Raw genomic sequence first — 26,430 nt, forward strand, 5'->3', positions numbered from 1 at the left:
AATGTCAATTTATCAAGTTTGATTGGTGGAGAGGGGGCTGGGGGGGAGTGGTCGGCGCTGACACCCCAGAGGCTGTACCCGTATGAGTCAGTTGTCCCGCAGCCACCGCCTTGTCCGAAGAGGAGCGGATTCCCGGAACCGAAGAGCGCATCCCCGGGGTGAGTGCAGCTTCCAGCCTGCTGAGCCTGGTCTCCGAGCATGGAGGCATTCTCTGATTGGCCGGGGCAGTGTTATAGTGATCACACTGAGATGTCGGGGTGGGGGTTGGGACTGTTGTATTGTATATGATAGGATTGGCCAGAGATCGCCCAATGTATGGCCGGCACTGACAGTGTGATGGATGTCTGTGAAATCCTGGATCCCCATCCACTGAAGATCTGTCCAATCCCTGATCAAAGTGATCATTACAGATGGAGATGGAAGAGCCAATCCTCATCATCTCCTCGTGTACAGGGTGACAGATCCCCCCCCCCCCCCCGCCTATCTGGTTGTATGAGAATATCGTATTGTGTGGAGGGCGCGCTCATCGGTGTCCATACACATCACATACAGGCAGGGTGTCCGGATCTTTCTTCACAAGGGATGGAGAACAATGTAAAAAGGAAGAAACTTTCCAATCCGATGATCATCTCAGGGAATCTGGAGCTCAGCTGCCATGTAAAGCTGACCATACACCGTGTGTGATTGTATGATCTCCTATAGATACACCCCAAATATAGAGGACAGGCCTGAACAATGCCGACATTCATCTCCAATCAGACATGTCCCCTCTCACTGCACCTAAAGGAGATTTGTACAATCAGATTGGATGGTGTATGGTCACTTTAAAGTACCCTATGCATTAGGGGAAAGAACCTTCTGTGCTGCAGCGACAAACAGACACCCCCCCCCCCCCTTTATTCTTACCTGAACCCGATCCAGTGACGTGCACAAGCCCAGTGGCTCCAGCCACTGTCTCTTTCCTCATTGGACAGATTGATAGCAGCAGGAGCCATTGGACCCCGCTGCTGTATGCCAAATCCTGTGAGGGGCGGGGCTGAGTCCCTCTGTCTGTGTTAATGAACACAGCAGTGGGACTTGGGAGTGAGCACACATGGGTGCCCCCAGGGAAAGCGGTTTTCCGTGGGGGCACCCGATGAAGAGGAGGATCTGGGTTGCTTTGTGCAAAACCATTACACAGAGCAGGTAGGTATAATGTGTGTTATTTTTTATTAAAAAAAAATACAAGGGTTTACAACTCCTTAAGAATAACTACTTGAAAATATTTTTTTACTTTTTAAATCCGAGTTTAGTGTCCCTTCAAAGTGATCATTGTTTGTTATTTATTTATTTTTAGAAAAATAAATGTTGGGCTGGGTGCAGTGGAAGGATATTTTAACCAACTCTCCATGGGGCCGGTTCACACATCTCCACAGCGGCTCCGGTGTAAATTGCGCAGGAGTCCTTTGCGTCTTTTGGTCCATTTCAGGTCCGAATTCAGCCAAAAATTTGGGCTGCAAATCTTACCTGAAACGGTGAACGGGGGCGCATCGGACTCCTGCAGTGAGCCGCATGTAAAGGTAGTGTGAACCCAGCCTTCTGCTTACCTCCCCTGTGCAGTTGGTTTTGCACAGAGCAGCCCTGTTCCTCCTCTTCTTGGGTCCCTCTTCTGCTCTCCTGGCCCCTCCTTCTGTTGAGTGCCCCCTCAGCAAGCAGTTTACTATGGGGGCACCTAACCTGAGTCACAGCTCCCTGTGTCCATTTAGACACAGAGCCGTAACACGGCCCTGCCCCCTCTTTCTCCTTAATTGGCTGAGACCTGCTGCTGTCAAAGTCAGCCAATCAGGAGGGAGAGTCTCGGACGGCCGAGGGACTCGTGGACATCGTTGGAGAGAAGGAATATGAATGACTCCATGCAAGGAGTAAGTACCAGCCAAAAAATTAGATTAAATATATATTGGTTAAAAGAACTGCTGCCTCTACCAATTTACTACCACTGGGTGGAGTAAATATAATGAAAAGGAAAACAAAGTAGATGTGGCGCTGTTCTCTTATGTTGTGCACCTGGTGACAAATGAGATATTATAACATAATACCAAACCAATGTGACACTGCAATCCAATGGGTCAATATTAATCCAAAAACAAATATATAGTGCAGTTCAATTCTCCAGAAATAAATCAATAATTAAAGTCAATAAAGTGCTCTTGTGCCAGTGAAGAAACAACGCTTGATCTAATTCACTTTCCACAGCATACGTGCCTTAATCGTGCTCCTATTGTGGCTGCACTCACCAGAAATTTCTCCCCCTCCTGGGGTCTGAAACATTCACAGTATATGCCACTGTGTAGCACTCTAGAGACTGTCCCGTCCAATGTACCGTCATGTACCAAATGCCAAAAAAGAGAGAGATCCCAGTAGTGTAATACTGTATCAAACTATTTATTGCATAAAAAATGTGGAAAGATACTCACACTCAATTAAAAACAGTAAAGCATATATTGCTGACACTAACGCCTGTAGCCAGAAGTGACCTATGCTGACCCCGCCCTACGCGTTTCGTCACTGACGTCATCTGGAGCGTCAGATGATTACACGATTGGGCTCTCTCTCTCTCTTTTTTTGGCATTTGGTACATGATGGGAGTCCTTTTTAAGCCACTGAGGATGGGACAGTCCCTAGAGTGCTACACAGTGGCATATACTGTGAATGTTTCAGACCCCAGGAGGGGGAGAAATTTCTGGTGAGTCCAGCCACAATAGGAGCACGATTAAGGCACGCATGCTGTGATCACCCATTGAAAAGTGAATTAGATCAAGCTTTGTTTCTTCACTGGCACAAGAGCACTTTATTGACTTGAATTATTGATTTATTTCTGGACAATCTGAACTGCACTATATATTTGTTTTTGGATTCATATTGACCCATTGGATTGCAGTGTCACATTGGTTTTGGTATTATGTTATAATATCTCATTTGGAATATTTTATTTATTATTACATATGCACATGTTTATTTTAAACAAATATTTTCAAATTTTATTTTTTACCACGGTCACTGTTTATGTGGAGACTGCGCAGATGGTATGAACAACCTATGCATAGTCAAATGAGCACTATTTACACACGCATGATTGAGTTTTAAAGGATCATCACCTGTCACCAGGTGCACAACATGACAGAACGCGCCACATATACTTCATTTTCCTTTTTCTTTTCATCGTTGGCGAGAGATGGGGCTCAAGTAAGTATTAGGGGGGCTGAGGGGTGCTGCTGCACACAGGTTTTGTATCTTAATGGATAAAATGCATTCGGATAAAAAAACCTGAGTTTACAACCACTTTAATGCATTCCCTGCATTAAGATAAAAAAACCTTTTTTATTGTCAGAGCCCCCAGCCCTCCTTATACTTACCCGAGCCCGATCTTGATTCAGTGCTGTGCATGAGAGCCGCAGCTGTCTATTCACCGACTCAGAGGCAGCAGTGGAAGCCATTGGCTCCTAATGCTGTCAATCAAATTCAGTGACGGAGGCAGGGTGGAGCCATACTGTGTGTGTCAATGGACACAGAGTGCAGCTCGGGATTGAGCCCACATGTACTGAATGTTTCCCAATTCTCCATCTGAGAGGCAGTGGCTTACTCATTCGCACCTCTATGAATAACATACACATGCTGTGAATTCAAGTCTACCCTACTGGCTGATATTACTCTAATAAAGATTAGGCATGTGATGAGTGATTATGCGGCACTCCATTAGTGATCAACCACAAAGAGTACATAAATGCCCTATGTGTTGAGTGAACTTAATAAAAAAAAAAAAAAAACTTAAAGCTTTAAAAATAGATATACGCATGTTTGCTTTCATGTCAGGCTGTGTGCATCTATAGACACACACAGCGTTGGTACGTCCCACACCCAACTTCCTTCTCACAGGGGTTTGACGAACAGCAGCAGGAGCCTATGGCTTCCAATGACCTCAGTGTCTCCTGTGAGATCAGGAGCTAAAGAGAGCAGTGCTGGAGCCAGGACAGCACTGGGTTGGTGATGGGAAGCAAGTAAGTGTTTAGGGATGGGGGTGGGTAGATTAGGTAGTGGGGTGTTCTAAGTGCTCGTAAACCCTTCCATATTCACAGTGAAGTGACTAGCCTCAGGTGATCCAGAGAGATGAAACAATTCCTCTTTCATAAGTTCTACCTGTTAATCTGCAGTCTTCTCCTTTCTACATCCGTTCAAAGTCCACAATATTTAAGGCTTGTCTGAGCATTCAGAAAAAAGGGGGTGGAGCTGAAGGGACATCCCCCCCCCCCCTTTTCACACAGCAACAGAGCTGAGGCTGGCAATCGGCTGTAGATCCCTCCCCTGACACCTTTTTTTCTCTTGGTGTCAGGAAAACTTGTCAGAAGTGATTCATGCTGATAGCAGAGGAAGGAAGCAGCAGACAGAAAAAGGGCGAATTAAATGTAAGTGGTAAATAGACTGCGCCTGCTCCTCCTATGTACTAATTATTCTTTTGGGCTATACCCATGTTTTACTTTTAAATCTATAACCTAGGATGAATAAATAACACAGGAAATTTGCATTGCTAGCTTACGTGCATGCTTGTATAGACCAAAATATAGTTAATAATCACATTGTGTAAAGTGACAATGATTAAAATGCATTCATGAATGAATTTAAAGTGCAATAAAGTCCTATTTAGTGCAAAAAAAAGTGCTGCAGTGCTCTGTGTGTCCAATGTCAATACAACTAGAGTGATGTAAAAATTCAAACTCACCAGATGTGTTGGACTCCTTTGCCATATAGCAGGAAGTCTTCTGTGCTTTTAGGTCATTTTACTGGGGACCAAACCCAATGCGATGTTCTCTGATGTCCTCCACTGACTCCTCTGTGATGGATTCCTTCAGCTATGGCTCCAGAGCTCCCAGGGTGGGTGGTGTGCAGTATATAATGTATAAGCAAGAAAGCTTCTCATAGAGTATTATCCTCGGGTTTATTGTAAACAACTTACAATTAAAATATTAAAATTGTCTTGTAGACAGAACCAACGTCACTAAAAACTTTGGTGCTACTGTTATGGAGATGTGGTGTCCATGCAGCATATAGCGTGCGTTCTCTCTCTTGGCCGGAAGTGGCAATTGAGAGTATCAGCTTGACGCGTTTCGTCATAGGGATGCAACGTTTTCAAAAGACTTTCTGCTATAGGGCAAAGAGTCCAACACATCCGGTGAGTTTGGATTTTTACACCACTCTAGTAGGTGGAAGTATTGACATTAATGAACACACGGAGCACTGCAGCACCTTCTTCTTTTTTTGCACCAAAATGGACTTTATTGCACTTTAATCAATGTCATGTGTATATTCATTTATGAATGCATTTTAATCATTGTGACTTTACACAATGTGATTATTGACTATATTTTGGTATATACAAGCATGCACGTAAGCTAACAATGCAAATTTCCTGTGTTATTTATTCATTCTAGGTTATAGTTTAAATAGTAAAATAAGGGTATAGCCCAAAAGAGTAATTAGTACATAGGGGGAGCAGGCACAGTCTATTTTCCACTTGCAGAAATGACATTGGATTGAGACAAGTACACACTAGAGGGATACGCTTTGTTCATATTTCTTGTCTGAGATTTACAACCACTTTAATACATTAAAACTAGATGTATATTTCAATGTGTAGAGAACAGGCACTGCTGATTGGTTACTGTGGGTTTTATGCAAATAGGAAATCCAACCTGCATTCCAGTAAATAAGCCTTGAAAGAGCTGCCTCGGGATATCTGCCGCACACACACACCCAGACTAGTATAACCGCTCCAACCGGCAGCTGGAAATGACTGATCACCGTATAGAAGTCAGTGTGTTTCCCTCCCAGCATCTTTCCTAGAAATCGGCAAGAAAACCAGTGATCTGAATGGTGGTCAGCTGAAACGCTTGTTTTTAAGACGATATCAATTTTTGAGCCTCTCCAGAACCTGGAGAGGCTCTATAGAAGTACTGGAGGCGAATATGGGAGGAGGTGATGAGGGAGCTATAGAGTAGGAGGTTTTGGGAGGAACAAAGAGGATGATTTTGGGACTGGGTTAGTGATGTAGCTGTGGGCAAAGTTGTGGATGGCTTTGTAACTTGTTAGTATTTTTTGAATTTCATTTGTTGGGTGAGTGGCAGCCAATGGAGGGATTGGCAGACGCTGAGCAGTTTGTAAGGTGGATGAGTCTGGCAGCAACATTCATGATGGACTGAAGGGGGGATAATCTATTTAAAGGTGAGGTAAGCCAATGAGGAGGGAGTTGCAGTAGTCGAGGTGAGAGATAACCAGGGATTGAATCAGGAGCTTTGTGGTTTCATTGGTTAGGAAATGTTAGAAATTAGGTTGCAGTTCAGTGAGTGAAGAAACCCTTGTTGGCAAGCAGAGGTAAGACATTTCTTGTAGTTGGCTACCAGGTTTGGTCCACTCCTCTTCTTTATAGATCTTCTCCACCCTAATGCCACGTACACGTGACTGGTTTTGCCGTCGGAATAAACTCCGAAGGTTTCTCAGACGGAATTCCATTCAAGCGGTCTTGCCTACACACTGTCAAACCAAAGTCCAACCGCCCAGAACGCGGTGACGTACGACAGGACTAGAAAAAAGGAAGTTCAATAGCCAGTAGCCAATAGCTTCCGTCGCGTACTTGCTTCAGAACAAGCATCGTTTTTGGTCCGTCGAACAGTATACAGACAAGCGGTTTTCCCATAAAGAATTGGCTCCGTCGGAAATATTTAGAACATGTTCTATTTCTGGGTCAGTCAGAATTTTCGGGGAAAAAAAAAAAAGTCAGATGAGGCACATGAGACAAACACACGATCGGAATAGACGATGAAAAGCTTCTATCAGACTTTTTCTGTCGGACATTCCGCTCGTGTGTACGCGGCTTAACACTAAAATCTAAATCTACAGACCTCCATGATCTAAGACTAACCTATCTAGCCTTGTAAAGAAGAAATCGCTATACATACCTTTTCTGAAGTCGCTCTGGTCCCGTGCTAAGCTGTCGGCAGCTTTGCTGTGGAGGCAGGTGCAGAGGAGGCAGCCGACAACAAAAGCCCCATAGTCCCTCTCTGGGTGACGTCACTTCCCATTAACTTCCCAACCGTTGTCGGCTATCTTATCTACAGAGCTTCTGCCACTGGAGACAGGAGCTTTCAAAAAAGGTATGTATAGCAATTTCTTCTTTATAGGGTTAGATCGGTTAGTCTTAGATCATGGATGCCTGTTGATTTAGAGTTTTTAGTGTTAGGGTGGACTTCTACTTTAAGATTTCTTGGCTGTCACTTGACAACTCAAAGTTTCAGCTCCCTCCATACATTTTCTATAGGAATAAGGTCTGGAGACTGGCTAGGCCATGCCATGACCTTAACGCGCTGCTTCTTGAGCCACTCCTTTGTTGCCTTGGCGGTATGTTTTGGGTCATTGTCATGCTGGAAGACCCATCCACAATTCCTCTTCAGTGTTCTGGCTGAGCGAAGAAGGTTCTTCTCCAAGATTTTACAATACATGGCCTCGTCCATTGGCCCCTCAATGTGGCAAAGTCGGTCTGTACATTTTAGACGAGAAACGGCCCCAAAGCATAATGTTTCCACCTCCATCTTTGACTGTAGGGTTGGTGTTCTTAGGGTCACAGTCAGCATTTTTCTTCCTCCAAACACGAGTTTAGTTAATGCCACAGAGCTCAATATTAGTCTCTTCTGACCACAGCACTTTCTCCTGATTCTTCTCTGAATGATTTAGATCAGGTGTAGGCAACCTTAGCCCTTCAGCTGTAGTGGAACTACAAATCCCATCATGCGTCTGCCTCTAGGAGTCATGCCTGTGATTGTCGGGGTCTTGCAATGTCTCATGGGACTTGTAGTTTCAAAATAACTGGAGGGCCGAGATTGCCTACCTTCTGATTTAGATGTTCATTGGCAAACTTCAGACGGGCCTGTACAACTGCATTGAGATTATTCACAAGCTCCTCCCGTGTGGTTCTGGGCTGATCCCTCACTTTTCTCATGATCATCCTTACCCCATGAGGCGAAATCTTGCATGGAGCTCCAGACCAAGGGCGATTGATGGTTATTTTGTATTTCTTCCATTTTTGCAAATAATCGCTACAACAGTTGTCTTCTTGCTGATGGTCTTGTAGCCCGTTTCAGGCTTGTGCAGATCTACAATCTTGCCCCTGAAAACCTGACAGCTCTTTGGTCTTCAGCACATGATGGAGAGGTTTGAATGGAAGAGATTCTGTGGACAGGTGTCTTTTTTTTTTTTTTTTTTTTTTTTTTTTTTTTTTTTTTTTTTTTATATACACATAACGAGTTGTCGTTAGGAGCACCTTCTTAAATTGACAGGACTAGTCTGCGTACCACATGAGCACATACTATAGCCAGTCTGAGAGCCAAAACTATTGTTGGTTGGTAGTATGGGATCAAATACTTATTTTACTCATCATTCACTCAGTTAGTATCATGTGGTGGTTTATTTATTTATTTTTTACATTTTTTTCCTTGATATTCTGTGTCTATCATTTAAAATATGCCTATGATAAAAATTCTAGACCCTTGATTTCTTTGTAAGTGGGCAAACTTACAAAATCTGCAGGAGATCAAATAATTTCCCCACTGTAAAAATTAGTTTTTGCTGGAGAGATTTTGTTGTCATCTGTAAGCATGCTGGTTGGTGGATTTTATGGAGAATTTCAGCATGCAGTGTCTTGGCCCATTCTTCATAATTGTGAGAAATTCTCTCCGATATGTCAGCTACACATTGTAGCTGACATATAGGAATACAGAATATCTTTCACAGCTTACACTCTAGTCATCAGATATGCCACTAAAAGCATCTGTGGCACCATCTTTAGATAGGTAATGATCGCTGGTGGGAAGTTGTCCATCTTATGAAGATCTGCCGTAGTACATTCCCTCTACCTTTTGTGGATGTGGCTACCTGTCCTGGGGAAAGGGATGTTGGGAACCGCTCATTACTGTGCTCATCACCCCTACATCGCACTAGTCCTGCATGTGACTCTAGAATCAAACCTATTTCTCTAAATGAGTTGTTTGGGCAAACTTTGTAAATGTCACAAAGTTGTCACGGATGCATGTCTCTTATGTTTACTTGTCCTTTATGCCTTCTTTACCTGTATAATTAGACAGAAATGTGATTTTGCAGGTGGAGACAGACCAGTTCCAGCGATCGATGTGTGGGAGTTGTTGGGGGATGGTTACTGACAGGGGGTGGGAGGGTGTATGATGTATGTAGCAGGGAGTGCTCACACCTCTGCATTCCTGGCAGACTTGTAGAGCAGGTATGGCCGTATCGTAAAAATGAACCACCTCGCGCTTAGTTTACCACAAATCAGTGGAATATTATATTCAAAATGTGAAAATTAAGGGATGCCGCACACTAACAAGTGTCAGGATAAAACACAAATACAACTTCAATAAAAAAATGGATGCGCTGTCTATTTAAATTATATCAGAACAATGTAGAACAAATATAGTGACACCATTCAGTGATATAGACAAAGAGAAAACCCCCTAACGGGACTTTTTAGGCCATGTAGATGAGTAAAGTAATAAAACAATAATTGAATGTTTACTAACAACAATATAAAATCACTATACAAATTTTATTGAGGATTGCATATAAAAACAGAAGAAGCTGCTGATGAATGAATTGATGCAGCTACAATATGCATATGATTTACAATATGTAACTTAAAGTTCTAATGATTAAATGCAACAGGATCACAAGACATGTTTCAGAAATATATTCATTCCTTCTTCAGGGGTGTTTTTTTAGTAGAACAGAGTTACTTATATAAATATATGCATGTCTAGATAATGTGTAAGTGCAATATATATTGTTATACTAACTGAATGTTCTGTTATGACAATGTACTTCTATCATTTATGTTTATTTATGGAAGTAATACTGTTCTCCTGAAATACATCCCTGAAGAAGGAATGCATATATTTCTGAAACGCGTTGGATGACTATGTTGCATTTAGTCTTTGGAACTTTAAGTTACATATTGTACATCATATGCATATTGTAGCTGCATAAATTCATCAGTGGCTTTTTCTGTTTTTATATGCAATCCTCAATAAGATTTTATATTGTGATTTTATATTTTTGTATTAAACATTCAATTATTGTCCTATTACTTTACTTATCTACATGGCCTAAAGTCCTTTTAGGGGGTTCTTCTTTGTCTTTTCAGCCTATTTTGGGATGTTGACCTATTATTTTATTTATTTGTACCTGATCCGATACCTTCCCTTTCCCATTAAAAGCATTCAGTGATACAAGTGCTCAGACACAAATGTGGTGATGAAAAATGTAAATTAATCACTTGACCCCCCCACCCCTTCATGACCAGAGCATTTTTTTTTTGCTGTTAAGCACTGTGCTACTGTAATTTGCAATTGCTCAGTTATGCAACACTGTACACAAATGAAATTTTATATTTTTTTATCACGTAAATAGAGCTTTTTTTTTTTTTTTTTTTTTTTTTATTTGGTGATATTTGATCACCACTGGGTTTTTTATTTTTTATTATGTAAACAAAAAAAAAAGACCAAAAATTGCTTTCTACTTTGTTATAAAACATAAAAATAACATTTCTTCATAATTTAGGCCAAAATGTATTCTGCTACATGTTGCAAGTGGGGGGCTGATCCTGCTAACATTGCGTTTTTGGGGACACTATACTGTTAAGGACACTAGTATAGTTCTGATCGTGATTAAGATACTGGTGCGTACAGACATTATACTAGTAATGGCGGTGATCAGCCACTTACAATGTGATTGTGACAGTGTGGTGAGCAATCTGGCACTAACTGAAATGGATGTCGCTAGTGACACTAATACAGTAAATGGTGATAATACTGTACTAATGGCACTGGCTGGATGACAGGGCTCATCAGGAGGGCAATCAAGGGGCTAACTGTGTGCCTAACAGCTTGGTGTTTGTGTGCTGCCAGTACTGGCTGATGTGGCCAAGTTTTCTCTCCTTGCTTTAATTTCTGAATGGCAGGGAGAAATCCAGCCAGAGCATGGGTTTACAAACAGAGATATGTGCTGTGATTGGCCACAGCTGATCAGCTGGTAAATAGCCTAAATGATTGGCTGTAACCTGCTGCCAAACTCATCCTGTCTCCAATCACCGCACAGGTCAGCAAGGGACACATGCAACGGAAAATCAGGAAGTACACTGCAACGTACGGGTATGTTGTGGTGCCTGGCTTGTGGCTTCCGCTTGCAGTTAAATGTACTGCGGGCGGCATGTGATTAAATGTGGTGTGAGTAGTCCATATAATAAGTGAACTACAAGTGCCAGCGATCCATGATTCAGATCCAGTGCTCCATTATCGCATACTGTTTTTACCTGCTTACCGGAAGAATAGACCCCAAAATGTAAAAGGTCAATACCTGGCTAATTTTGCAATCGGAAGCCATCAGATCCTCTGCTCTCTAGCCTCAAGCACAGTAGCAGTGGCCCTGAATATTGAATGCCCCACAGCAATATCAGTAATGGCCCCAATTAAAGTGATTTGTAAGGGTAATTATGTTTTGTTATTTAAAAAAAAAAATAAAATAAATAGTCATACCTCCACTGTGCAGCTCATTTTGCACAGAGTAGCCCTGAACCTGCTCTTCTGGGGTCCCCGGCGCCTCTCGTGGCTCCTCCCCACATCTGATAATCCCCTCGGAGAAGCGCTTCCCCGAGGGGGTTACCTTGCTGGTGCGCTCCCGAGTACAGCCTTTGCGTCTATAGACACAGAATGCCGGACTTGGCCCTGGCCCTTTGTCATTGGATTTGATTGACAGCAGCGGGAGCCAATGGCTGCGCTGCAATCAATTATCCAATCGGGAGCCAGGAGCCTGTGGAGAAAGAGCCAGCACGTCCCCGCCGACTGAATGAAGGGGTTCAGGTAAGTAAAATGGGGGCGGGGGCTGGTGGGCCGGTGACTGCTAGGTGTTTTTTCACCCTAATGCATAGGATGCACTAAGGTGAAAAAAACGCGTACCTTTACACCTTTAAGTTCTGTGGAGTAACGTTCTTCATGAGGAAGAATGGAGAGACCATAATGCATTACCACTTAAACATGTGCTTTATCGAATAAAAATGTACTCGCGGGATCACAAGATTCAAGTTTCTCAACAGATTTAGGTCAGGACTTTGAGCCATTCTAACACATGAATATGCTTTGATCTAAACCATTCCATTGTAGCTCTGGCTGTATGTTTGGGGTCCTTGTCCTGCTGGAAGGTGAACCTCCACCCCAGTCTCAATTCTTTAGCAGACTCTAATGCCGCGTACACACAGCCGGACTTCCCAACAGAAAAAGTCCGATGGGAGCTTTTGGTTGGACAATCCGACCGTGTGTATGCCCCATCGGACTTTTTCTGTCAGCATTTCCGACTGACTCAGATATAGAACATGTTCTAAATCTTTCCGTCGGAAATGCCGATGGAGTTTAGCCCGTTGGCAAGTCCGCTCGTGTGTATGCGGCATAACAGTTTTATTTTTTTTCTAAGCTTGCCCTGTATTTGGCTCCATCCATCTTCCCATAAACTTTGACCAGCTTCCCTGTCCCTGCTGAAGAAAAGCATCCCCACAACATGATGCTGCCACCACCATGTTTCACGGTGGGGATGGTGTGTTCAGAGTGAGTGTCGGTTCACACTGGGGCAACTTAGTCCCCTGACAAGTCATGCTCCATTCAGGGCAATGGAACTGTTCTCATTGAATAACTCAAGTCACTCCGACTTAGAAAAAGGTTCCTGCAATACTTGGGGGCGACTTCGGAGTGGCTTGCATTAACTTCTATTAAAGAAGTCCTTTGCAAGCCGCACTGAAGTTGTGATGTGTGGGGCGGCTTCAGAGTTGGTCGACTTTTGAAGCCGCCCCGGTGTGAACCATGCCTGATGTGCAGTGTTAGTTTTTTAGCTAGAAAGTTCAATTTTGGTCTCATCTGACCAGAGCACCTTCTTCCACATGTTTGCTGTGTCCCCCACATGGCTTCTTGCAAAATGCAAACGGGACTTATTATGGCTTTCTTTCAACAATGGCTTTCTTCTTGCCGCTCTTCTATAAAGGTCAGATTTGTGGAGAGCACGACTAATAGTTGTCCTGTGGACAGATTCTCCCATCTGAACTGTGGATATCTGCAGCTCCTCCAGAGTTACCATGGGCCTCTTGGCTGCTTCTCTGATTAATGCTCCCTTTGCCCGGCCTGTCAGTTTAGGTGGGCGGCCATGTCTTGGTTGGTTTGCAGTTGTGCCATACTCTTTCCATTTTTGGATGATGGATTGAACAGTGCTCTGTAAGATGTTCAAAGCTTTGGATCTTCTTATATAACCTAACCCTGCTTTAAACTTTTCTCCACAACTTTATCCCTGACCTGTCTGGTGTGTTCCTTGGCCTTCATGATGCTTTGTTCACTAAGGTTCTCTAACAAACCTCTGAGGGCTTCACAGAACAGCTGTATTTATACTGAGTTTCAATTACACACAGGAGGACTCTATTTACTAATTAGGTGACTTCTGAAGGCAATTGGTTTCACTAGATTTTAGTGGGGGTGAATACATATACCTGCCACACTTTTCAGATTTTTATTTATAAACCATTTATCATTTTCCTTCCACTTTACAATTATGTGCCACTTTTGTGTTTTTGGTCTATCACATAAAATGCCAATACAATAAACTTATATTTTTAGTTGTAACATCACAAAATGTGGAAATGTTTAAGGGGCATGAATACTTTTTCAAGGCACTGTATATGCTGGTAGAGTTTTTAGGCTTTTACTGTACCCATAACTTTTTTTGTTTTTTAGCTATACATCGACTTTATTTGCACCATCTTCCAGTGAGTATATATCTGCATGACTGAGGTATACCCTGTGGTACAACCGGTTCCTCCAGTAATAATCACTTTATTGATTGTAATACGATGCTGTGTACACGGATAGGAGCAGGTGAAGCCAGTTCTGGACACAAATTTGTTCCATGGTCTAATGCTTGTGACAGAGCTTCCCTTCATCAATTGATTTGCATCCAAAATGCGGAATGATTTTTATTTGAATATATCTTCCCTTTTTTTTTATAGTAAGGCTTTTTGTGCAGCATTATCTAAAGCCTTTGAACCTGAATTGCAAGTTTTATTCTATGAGACCAATTGATGTATCTTCTGATCATTGCAAACCTTTCATGTGGTTTTAGAAGGAACCTATGAGAATGAAACTACTGGGTTGTCATTGAGCTCCTATATTTTCCTTTTTTTTTTTTTTTTTTTTTTTTTTTTTTTTTTTTTTTTTTTTTTTAGATCCTCTTTAATAGTCTACTTATACAATACTTTAAATGCCAAAGTCCTGATGTAAAGTTTGCCACCCTTTTAGCACTTTTAGGAGGTTGTCAGTTTAGCCATGCCAGGAGAGAGTCTCTTTAAAGTCCACCAAATTGCCCATGCTCCAGCTCTGTTCGGTTCCTCTTCAGTCCTAAAGCCAGCCATAGATGGTTCAAATCTCGGCTGGTTGAGCAGGGACTGTCAGATGTGATCCATCTATGGGCAGGCTGATTGGTTGTACCCAAGTCGATTGATGGATCCACTTGGGTACAACCAGCATGTGTGATTTCTTCCATGTGAATATTGTAAGGGGGGCTATAGCTGCTAGCAGTAATCATTGTGTTCTCCTAGGAGGTACAGTTCCCTGCGTTCCCCAGCTGGGAGGACACAATCGCTCCACATGAAGGATTCCCCCCATCAATACTGACTGTTCCTGCAACTTGTGATTGCAGGAAAGAATATCACCTAATTGATGGCCTGCCTTACCTTGTTATCAACATGTTGATGTCATCCACAGTTGACATATTTTGAACCTGGCGATTGGCCTCTCGGGACCAAGTACTGAATTATGAGCAGAGGTCACAACTGCCACTATACTCGGAGTATTATGTAGCTGCTCTAATGGAGCATCTGAACAGCAGGGGAGTGCAGGGAAGCAGAGTGCCTTCCGTTTTGATCAGCAGAGGATCTGTCCACTGATTGGGGCGGACAACAGAGCTGCTCTGTGGGCGGCCAGGTATAAAAGGACTACAATGTCCGTTTACACCCAGCTGCCCTCCGATCTGATTCACCTACACTGAGAACGAATCCCCTTCCGTTTGTCTTTACCGGACCGGAGGTACGTGGATGTACATGGACACAAGTCCATTTACACCCGTTGGTTCATCGGGGTGAACGGACCTTCTGATTAGGTCAGACTGACCTTACTGGAAAGGTCATGTGTAAGGGCCCTAAGGGTACATGCACATGGCTGTACAAAAAAAGGTGGCAACCGTCAATTTATAACCAGCTTTTGCAGTAAGGTTCACATGGAAGGGCAAGGCACATCACAAACAAATATATTTCCTGTCACATACCAGTTAGCCTGCAAAAAAATCAAAACAAATTGGCCCGATCCAACAATTTACGTTACACAGAGGGTTTAGTTCCACACATCACATTTTCAAATATACACTATTTCCAAAAGTATTGGGACACCTGCCTTTACACGCACATGAACTTTAATGGCATCCCAGTCTAATGCCCCGTACACACGGTCAGACATTCCGACAACAAAATCCTAGGATTTTATCCGACGGATGTTGGCTCAAATTTGTCTTTCATACACACGGTCACACAAAGTTGTCGGAAAATCCGATCGTTCTGAACGCGATGACGTAAAACACGTACGTTGGGACTATAAACGGGGCAGTAGCCAATAGCTTTCATCTCTTTATTTATTCTGAGCATGCGTGGCACTTTGTGCGTCGGATTTGTGTACACACGATTGGAATTTCCGACAACGGATTTTGTTGTCGAAACATTTTATAGCAAGCTCTCAAACTTTGTGTGTCGGAAAGTCCGATGGAAAATGTGTGATGGAGCCCACACACGGTGGCAATTTCCGACAACAATGTCCTATCACACATTTTCCGTCGGAAAATCCGACCGTGTGTACGGGGCATTAGTCTGTAGGGTTCAATATTGAGTTGGCCCAACCTTTGCAGCTATAACAGCTTCAACTCTTCTGGGAAGGCTGTCCACAAAGTTTAGGAGTGTCTATGGGAATGTTTGACCATTCTTCCAGAAGTGCATTTGTGAGGTCAGGCACTGATGTGGACTAGAAGTCCTGGCTCAGTCTCTGCTCTAATTCAACCCAAAGGTGTTCTATTGGATTGAGGTCAGGACTCGTTGCAGACCAGTCAAGTTCCTCCACCTTAAACTCGCTCATCCATGTCTTTTATATGGACCTTGCTTTGTACACTGCTCCACATTATTTGGTGGAGGGGGGGGGGGGGGGTTATGGTGTGGGGTTGTTTTTCAGGGGTTGTGCTTGGCCCCTTAGTTCCAGTGAAGGGAACTCTTAAGGCGTCAGCATACCAAGACCTTTCGGACAATTTCATGCTCCCAACTTTGTGGGAACAGTTTGAGGACGGCCCCTTTCTGTTCCAACATGACTGCCCACCAGTGCACAAAGCAAGGTCCATAAACACATGGATGAGCGAGTTTGGGGTGGAGGAACTTGACTGGTCTGCAACCCGATTAGAACACCTTTGGGATGAATTAGAGCAGAGACTGCGAGCCAGGCCTTCTCTTCCAACATCAGTGCCTAAACCTCAAATACGCTTCTGGTAGAATGGTCAAACATTCCCATAGACACACTCCTAAACCTTGTGGACAGCCTTCGAAGAAGAGTTGATGCTGTTCTAGCTGCAAAGGGTGGGCCAACTCAATACTGAACCTTACGGACTAATACTGGGATGCAATTAAAGTTCATGTGCGTGTAAAGGCAGGCGTCCTAAAACTTTTGGCAATCTAGTATATGTGGAATCCGCAGTGCCTATGCTAAAGCTCCTCCTGTATACTGTGGTCCTAATGCTATATTTTTGAGACTGTCCAAGTTGGAGCATATATAGCAGTAGATAATGTTGGCAGGAAGATCCTATGTAATAGCACTGTAAAAAGTGCTCTGTATCTAATGGTAAGGTATGTGGACAGGAACCAGTATCGAGGTCTACATAAAATATGGCACCAACATCCCATATAGATAAGGGACGCTTTGTATGTAATGTTTTAAGCAACTTTTAAATGTGAAGTAAAAAAATATTATTAAACTTTTTTTTATTAAAAACTTTTAAATGTGTTCAAGCGTTAATGAAGCCTGTCAGTTGCTAGGAAGAAGGCAGCCATTGCCACCGAGTGTTTTAATATTACAAGGACTCTGATGGCTATTGTTACCTAGCATGCTCGGTTGTTGGATCGCAGGTGGTTATTGCTGTGTAGCGTCCACAGTTGCTAGGGTGCAGTTGCTAGTGTCCTCCATCGCTCAGACTCTCGCGGCTCTTGTACTCCAATAGTGTTCATTGTGCTGTATGCCTTTTGTTTTTGTTTTTTTCTGTCCAGTAATCCCACCAGAGTACATAGTTGAACAGTTTTACGAGGGCTCTACAGCATGAGGGTGTTGTCAGTAGAGCATAGGACTCTGTAGGCTGGCTGTACTGGGACCTATGTCTGCCTATGGACAGGTGCTGTTAATGCCTGGACTTGTTTGGATCACATCATCAGAAACCTGACTGGAGTAGATTACTGGTCTCCAGGCAAACAGCCCAGCACAGTTCATCTACAGCAGAAACCTGTGACAAGTATGCCATTGTGTCCCTTGCATATGTCTATGTTGAGCCTTCATAGGGTCTCATGGGGTCCTGCTGACAGCTCTGCAATGCTCACATCCCACCCATGTGCACACTTTAATCAAAGTGCCTGAAATGCTTTGTCAGACCAATCCCCATCTGTGGTCTGTGTGTGATCTAAATCGGGGATGGACAAATCCTGGTAGACAGATGGCCAAAGAAGTACTGTGGATGTCTGTTTGTGTTGAAAGCTCATATCTCCTGGTTCTTTTAGCCTTACGTAGATCGATTTTTCTTGTGTCTTTTTTAAAGCGGGGTTCCACCCAAATTTTGAACAATATCTGTATGTATTCTCTTCCTTGCCTAGATGCTGACATGCCGTTTAAAAAAATTTAAATCGCCGTAATTACCTTTTATTTTTCCATTCTTCTTTGCACTTCCTGGTTCTCCTCCCGTGGGAGTAGGCTTGTTTCTAGCCTCTCCCAGACTCTTGGGAGCTAGTCTCAGGCTTCCCAGGATGCCACTGAGCATGTGCGGGAACGAGCGGTGAATGCTGGGAGCACAGCATTCACCACATCCAGGAAATAAATGCTTGTGGGCTTCAAATGCCCACAATGAAGATGGAAACCGCCTGCAGTGAATAATATAAGTTATTCTTTCCGACGAAATCTGACACAGGCGGACATATAACACACAATATGTGAGTATGTAATGCTGAGAAGAAAAGTTTGTGAATGAACTAAAAAAAAAAAAAAAAGGATAGATAGGTAGACCCCCCGCTTTAAATCGCACTTTAAATACAGGTCTTCAGATACCCATCTACATTGATGGTGTGGATGACTATTTTAAATCTGCATTTAACAGGTTTGATTCTTGTTTCTTTGAATGCAGCAAGTCCTATTTAGATTTGTTTGCATTGTAAGCAAGTCAAGCTCTTGCTTTTTAACCGCTCCAAGCTGCGCAGCACCACTCCAAATACAAACCCCTCTCATGCCGCAGAACCTGTGTGTGCCGGTGTCCTGATAAAATGGGCAACTTAGCAGAAAATGGAACCACTTCTGCTTTCTTTAAACCATTAGTTATGAGGAAAGGTTGCGAGCACTGAACTTATTCTTTCTGGAGAAGAGACGCTTGAGAGGGGATATGATTTCAATTTACAAATACTGTACTGGTGACCCCACAATAGGGATAAAACTTTTTCGCAGAAGGGAGTTTAACGATACTCTTGGCCACTCATTAGAAGAAGAGAGGTTTAACCTTAAAGCGGAGTTGCACACTAATTTTTAAGTTTCACTTTAAATCATTCTTGCAGCATAAGCATTGTGCAATGGCCAAAATTTTTTTTTTTTTTGTTGTCAATGGTTACCTGGATATTCCATTTTTAGATGCAGCTTCCTGTCCTTGCCATCCGCAGATATGCCCGTAATAGGCGGCGCACTGGGAGCCATTTTTTACAGGAGTCAGTGTGGATGGCTGCCGCTTGTTATCGTGATAGTTTATCTTCGTTGCCATCGCAACGGGGCGGGCACTTCCGACGACACCGCCTGTTGTGATGGCAACGTCAAAAGTGTACAGCGCTGCGAACTGTACATACTGCACATGCGCGAGAACGGAGCGGTGAATGCTGGTCACTCGCCTGCATCGGAACAAGGAAGATGATGCTTGTGGGCTTCACATGCCCACAAGCAATATGGAATATGCCAGGGATAAAAAAATATAACAAATCGTATGATCAACGTCCGCTCGATTGCGGATTTAGATCGCTAAACAGTGAGTCCTATAAACAATAGTATTAAACAAAATAGATTCGTCCAAAAAAAAAAAATTTACATGGTTGGAACGCCGCTTTAAACTACGTAGAGGGTTCTTTACTGTAAAAGTGGCAAGGATGTGGAATTCCCTTCCACAGGCGGTGGTCTCAGCGGGGAGCATTCGTTTAAAAAAACCTATTAGATAAGCACCTAAAACGACCACAACATACAGGGATAAACAATGTAATATTGACCTATAATCACACATATAGGTTGGACTTGACGGACTTGTGTATTTTTTCAACCTCGCCTACAATGTAACTATCAGTAATTGCTGATTTGGACGAATTGGTGTTCGGACATAACACTGGCTACCGAATACAGTCCGGTACAGAAAGATTTTGCTGTTTTCACAGCACATCGGCTAACGAGATCAAAGTTGTCGCCGCCTTGGAGGCTGCCATTTTATTGGTTTGTTTCAGAGCGGGGTAACCATCTTCGCTCATATCGTGCACCGGACTCTATTCGGTTGCTGGTGTTGTGTCAAAACAGCAATTTGGGAAAATCTACAATTCACGATGTTTAAAGAAAACGGAAGGGACGCGGGTTGCTCACTCTGCCAGTTCGACATTTTGTCAGAACACTGGTGAGAGGAGCCCGTCCTACCTTGCCAATCCCAGAGAAGCGATACAACACAAGCCACACCGATGATGTCACCACTTTGTAAAAACTGCGTTTTGGCCACGAGCAAAACTTCTAGCATATTACCCTGATGAGCTTAGTTGTAAGGACGGTATTGAAGTAGAATTTCAGCCTAACACTAACTATGCACAAATATTGAGTATAGCCTCATGTAGTCAAAAATAGCAAATTTGTTTGTACAACCGTACCATCATCCAAATTAATATGCACAAACAGAGAAGAGTGGGAAGAAGGGGACAGTGGCTGATGTTGGCCCGGTAATATTCCCACCCTGGAAAAGACTGGACTATATCGGTACAGATAGACAGCAATAATAAATAATGAATAAAAAGTTTATTACAAAAAAGAAAAATACATGTTGTACTTGTTAAAATTGCAATAACAGAGGCTCGGGAATACCCAAGGGACATCTGTAGTTACAGGGTATAGAATGGTCTGGTTCTCGACTAGTTTCGCGGTATTACCGCTTCCTCAGGAGGACCAATCTATGGGACAGATAATAAAAATAATACAACCATAATACATACAAACATTGTAATGCAGCGTGTAAAAACCAACATAACCTAAGAGGTAAATACAGGAATGGCTTACCCTATATTTGGGTGAATATGTGCGGTACCCAGCTGCCCAAACATAACTCCCCCGCGGCGGACAAGGGGGATTGTACAGAATTCCCTGAATGGATAACAAAATAGCAATTTGAGGGGTCTGGTATATCAACTGGTTGGGGGTAGAAAAGATTAGCCATTAGCATAGGAGAGGGAGGTAAATGAGGGCGGAAAGGAAAGAGGGGAGTAAGAAAGGAGAAAGGAAAGGGATAGGAATAAGGGAGGGAAAATGGGGAAAGGGATAAAAGGGGGGGGTTGGGGAGGGGGAAGAGAAGGAGGGAAAGGGGGGAAAAAAAAAAAAAAAAAAAAGGGGGCAGGGAAGGAGGGGGAGGGCAAGGCAGGTGGTGGGGAAGGAGGATGGAGGCTAAAGAGGGGAAGGAAGGGAAGGGGGGACTGGGGGTGGGGGGGGGGGGGGAAGACCGATGGAGAGAGTAGGGAAAAAGGAATGGGGGGGAGGGGAGAGTAGAGGAGGGGGGAAAAACAAGATGGGGCAAGCAAGGCACAGAAACAAAGAAAAGAAGGGGGGATAAAGTGCCCACACCCTCGCTAGTGATATTGAGGCAAAATGGTGTGACTTACCATGGTTGTTAGCCCAAGGGATGATATAAAACCAAGTAATATAAAGGCTTGTTGAAAACGCAGAAGTCAGATGACTCATAGAAAGCAAGAGCACCTACTGTGTCCACCGAGAAGGGGTTCAAAGGGGGTACATGACTGTGGGGGCCCAGCGGTATGAGGGGATGCCCACAGGGTAACATGGAATCTGTCAATAAAAGTGTATCACATATAACATGAGATACAGGATAGTATCCATAAGGCGGTATCAGTAATAGATAACGTAAGGTAAAGGATAGTATCCAAGGTAAAAATTGAGGATAAACATACCCAAAGATGTCCCCGGTGGAACAACGGAGGCGTCCCCTGCATCAAAGCCCCACGTGTACAAGTCTATGGTAGAGAGAGCCGCACTGCTCACGTCAAAGGGCCCGAGGGCCCATTAAGTGAGCTCCCCAACCCGGAGACGCCCACGACGCCGCCGTCCGGCGGCGTCTGACGTCGCCATCCGGCGGCACCTGACGTCGCCGGGTCAGTTTCCCCGCACTGCGCAGGTGCGCGACCAGCGCTACTGCGCAAGCGCGTTCAAGGCGAGCCCGTGGGCGGAGAGCCCTGGGCTCGACGAGAGCAAGCAGGGGACAAACAGGGCACGTCTTCCCTGCCAGGGGAAACACAAGTCCGCCGCTAAGGGAGGCAAAGGCAGCCACGAACCGCACCAGGCACCCAGGGATCGCCATAACAATAAAATTAACATTGAACAACAATGAAAGAAGAAATAATAATATGTAAACAATTATAGATAACATAGATATGAGTGGCAGTGTAAATGCCACAATAACAATTACGGTGTTTGGTAAACACAGAGGGAATTGACACTCCATAGACGGCTAAGGTTACAAGGGGAACCCATTAACGGAAGCCATTATGTAAGGTGAAGGGGGTAGTGCACAGGGACAGGTTATGAGTAGGTGGTAAAGAGTGGGAAACCGTAGCCAGGGATGATCACTGGACTGCGGGTACATTCTGGATGATAGGAGGTGGGTAAGCGGAAAAAATTGAAGAATTGATAAGGTGAAGGGGGTAATGAAGAATGTGGGACAGTGAGCTTGGAACAAGTGCACTGTAAGTGGGATGGTGTACTGAATATGAGGAGTAAAGGGGGTGATGTAGTGTGATGATGACCCAAAGGAGGGAGGTCAAATAAATTCAGTTAGAAGTGAGGGGTATCCCAGAAGTGAAACAATTAGGGGTCTAATGGCAGGGAGGCAGATATCACCATACAATATTGTACTCAAAAATTATACAAGGGTAGTTGCAAATGATGCGATACTATAGCAATATGATCAGGTTGATTATAAGGTTTAACATGGGTAAAAATCAGCTGGGGATTATAAATGTGGATAACAAAAATAATCACAGTTAGGCCGGAGAGTTTCCGGTCTATAAAACACATGCTCTTAGGTAAAGGCAGTGAGTTAAAGCTGAATAACCCAACTAATGAAGCATCGTAAGTTGCACCTAAAGTCTAAACTTGATATAATGAGATGGCTAGAAGAGTGGCTGTATGGAAACGGTAAATCTGCCTAATCCGTGGTGGGAGTGTCCAGGTGTCTGAACCGTGTAGGAGGGGCAACTACCAACGTAATTGATAATAGATACACATGAATGGTAGTAAACTTAAGGGTTAGAGGCACTCAGGGGAAAGAGAAAGGGGTGTGTTATCCACCCAATGAATATGCACAAATATTGAGTATAGCCTCATGTAGTCAAAAATAGCAAATTTGTTTGCACAACCGTACCATCATCCAAATTAATATGCACAAACAGAGAAGAGTGGGAAGAAGGGGACAGTGGCTGATGTTGGCCCGGTAATATTCCCACCCTGGAAAAGACTGGACTATATCGGTACAGATAGACAGCAATAATAAATAATGAATAAAAAGTTTATTACAAAAAAGAAAAATACATGTTGTACTTGTTAAAATTGCAATAACAGAGGCTCGGGAATACCCAAGGGACATCTGTAGTTACAGGGTATAGAATGGTCTGGTTCTCGACTATGCTAATGGCTAATCTTTTCTACCCCCAACCAGTTGATATACCAGACCCCTCAAATTGCTATTTTGTTATCCATTCAGGGAATTCTGTACAATCCCCCTTGTCCGCCGCGGGGGAGTTATGTTTGGGCAGCTGGGTACCGCACATATTCACCCAAATATAGGGTAAGCCATTCCTGTATTTACCTCTTAGGTTATGTTGGTTTTTACACGCTGCATTACAATGTTTGTATGTATTATGGTTGTATTATTTTTATTATCTGTCCCATAGATTGGTCCTCCTGAGGAAGCGGTAATACCGCGAAACTAGTCGAGAACCAGACCATTCTATACCCTGTAACTACAGATGTCCCTTGGGTATTCCCGAGCCTCTGTTATTGCAATTTTAACAAGTACAACATGTATTTTACTGCTAACACTAACTAGTTGTAAGAGAGGGTTAAACTTAATTATTTCCAGTTCCTTCAGATGCACTATATTACCATAAGTATTGGGACACCTGCCTTTACACGTACATGAACTTTAATGGCATCCCAGCCTTAGTCCGTAGGGTTCAATATTGAGTTGGCCCACCCTTTACAGCTATAACACCTTCAACTCTTATGAGAAGGCTGTGCACAAGGTTTAGGAGTGTGTCTATGAGAATGTTTAACCATTCTTCTAGAAGCGCATTTTTGGGGTGGAGGAACTTGACTGGCCTGCAGAGTCCTGACCTCAACCCTATTAATTCATCCCAAAGGTGTTCCATTGGGTTGAGGTCAGGACTCTGTTCAGGCCAGTCAAGTTCCTCCACCCAAAACTCGCTCATCCATGTCTTTATGGACCTTTATGTAAAATGGTGTAAAACACCATTTTACAAACTGATGGGTTTCGGCCGCTGAAATTTTGGTGCATCTCTAGCTAGAACTGAAGTGGTTATATGTAGGCAAAGCATAGATTCACTGTAAATTGACTGCTGGAATGCAGCCTTTCTGAATTCTACATGGAAGTGTTTTTTTTTTTTTTCTCAATCAAAATATGCTCTTTCCCATTTCAGGTTTAACGCAACCATGTTCCTGATAAATCGATATGGGGGCGGTGGTGGTGGTGGTGGAGGATTTGGAGGATTCGGTGGTGGAGGAGGAATGTTTGGAGGCATCATGAATGCACTCAGGTAAGACTTTGTTGTATGTTATTTGATTGTTCTGTAATGGGGACACTTCAGTGTTATTGTTTTGGTGTATTGTAGATCATGGAGAAGTATCGCTCATGGGGATTAAATTTATAAGGATATTGGGACTCCTTCACAAGTGTACTTTAATCCAGCCTTTATGTTAATCCTTCATACCATAACCTAAGCCCACAAAATGTATCATTTTGGCCCCCAATAATAATCCTAACCCTGAAACATGAACATTTTAAAGTTGAATTCAGCAAGTTTGCAGGCACACTATGAGTTAGATCCCAGAGATGACATATACCTAATTGGACTTATCTGTTTTACTATAAGATTTTATAGGTTTATTGCACTCATAGGACACACTCTGGCTGTGAGAGAAGTACACAGAGCAACTGTGTCCACCCCTTGTCTCTGCTGCCCATTCACAGAAGCCTTTGTATCTTAAACAAGTTCACATAATAAAGCCTTCTGTGAAGTTCCAGCAACTCTGCCTTTTATCTCAAATTTTTTAAGTTGGTGAAAGGGCCTTCTTAATTCACTCCCCTGATGTTAATATAGATTGTACCCTTTGAGGTAGAGAATGGATCCTTCCATTATTGGCTTCTAAGACAAATGCCTCTGAATGTGGTCAAGACAGGTTTGTACATTTGCAAGGGAAGCAAAAAAAAAATCGAATAGTTAGTCCTTCAAGCTTCAGCAGCGCTAAAGCATTTAAATTAAACTAAAATGGTAGTAATCTGTGGGTCCAAATGGGATAAAGTTCAGGAAATCAATGTGACAGTTCATGTAAACCACGTCAAATGTTTGGACATTCGACCATCCCCACACCAAGTGATTCCACTCCCTATTGGAATTGTACTCACCAGATTCCCAATAAATAATAGCCTCTATATAGCCTAATAATAGCCTCTGCGATCACTACCAAAATGACATCCGTCCAGAACTCAAATCCGATCAGCCAGAAGGGGGTCTCACACTCTGGTCCTGTTTCTCCCAGACAAAGCCAGCTACAAAGTCTCTCCATACAGCTCGGGCAGAAGGAAAGGAGAAAGGTTTGTTCCTGCTTCAAAAACGATCAATCAATGCATCAAAAATTATGACCATTCCCACAGTGTGTTGGGCCACGTTCACATCTCACGGAGCAGGAACCCGGGTTTCCACTCTGTTTTGTGTGTTGCATGCAGGGCAGCCCATTTACTTCAGTGGGCTGCCCTATATGCATTTGTCATACATAAACTTTTTTGGGCTCTTTTTTTTTTTTTTTTATCACCCACTTTTTGTAGTGACTGTCGTGTGATTCTATCACGACAATCGTGGCAAAATCAATCTGCGTTTGGGGTGCCATTAAGAATAATAGCACCCAAACGCGCATCACCTGCAAACTGGAATTGCAGCAATTCCAAATTGCCAAGTGTGAAATCAGCCTTAGGCCTGGTACACACAGTGAGGTTTTTTCCTTTTGAAAACTGAGAAGCTCGCTGTACTAGCGAAGATGCTAACAAATTACCTTTTATTAACCTTCCAAATCACCGTCCTTCACAACACATTTTTGGCAATGTTCATAAAGCTTCTGGAAACTGTCAGCAAAGGCCTCTTTAGGAATCGATAGCAGAACCGTTGTCACACATTCTTGGTCCGCAAAAGGTGCGTCTTTCATGACGATCTTCAGGGGGGGAAACAGAAGTCCGCAGGTGCCAGATCAGGGGATTACGGTGGATGATCGAGAACAGGTGCACCGCACAGAGCCATGAATTGGCGCACACGGATCGCACAGTGCGCATTATCACGCAGCAACATCCACTGTCCAGTCCTAGTAATGAAATTTCCAGAGGTTTCCATCCATTTTACTTTCTGTTCGTCTGTCAGCTTTTGCACTACAAACTGGTTACTGATCTACCGCTTGC

At 43.3% G+C, this 26,430-nt stretch overlaps 1 protein-coding gene across 2 annotated transcripts in view; it reads left to right on the forward strand.

Annotated features, from left to right (window-relative positions):
* The window catches only part of CAPNS1 (calpain small subunit 1), a 64,859-nt gene continuing 38,429 nt past the window's right edge, over positions 1 to 26,430 (forward strand). Inside the window, exons 1-3 of one of the 2 annotated variants that reach the window (XM_073598797.1) lie at positions 53 to 158; positions 13,857 to 13,888; positions 24,404 to 24,520. In XM_073598797.1, coding sequence (XP_073454898.1) covers positions 24,417 to 24,520 — 104 coding nt within the window. In that variant the 5' untranslated portion in view covers positions 53 to 158; positions 13,857 to 13,888; positions 24,404 to 24,416. Of the gene's footprint in view, positions 159 to 13,856; positions 13,889 to 24,403; positions 24,521 to 26,430 lie in introns of both variants that reach the window. The other variant, XM_073598796.1, reaches the window with a different exon arrangement.

The sequence above is a fragment of the Aquarana catesbeiana genome, linkage group LG09, assembly GCF_042186555.1.
Source record: "Aquarana catesbeiana isolate 2022-GZ linkage group LG09, ASM4218655v1, whole genome shotgun sequence".
NCBI lineage: Eukaryota > Metazoa > Chordata > Amphibia > Anura > Ranidae > Aquarana > Aquarana catesbeiana.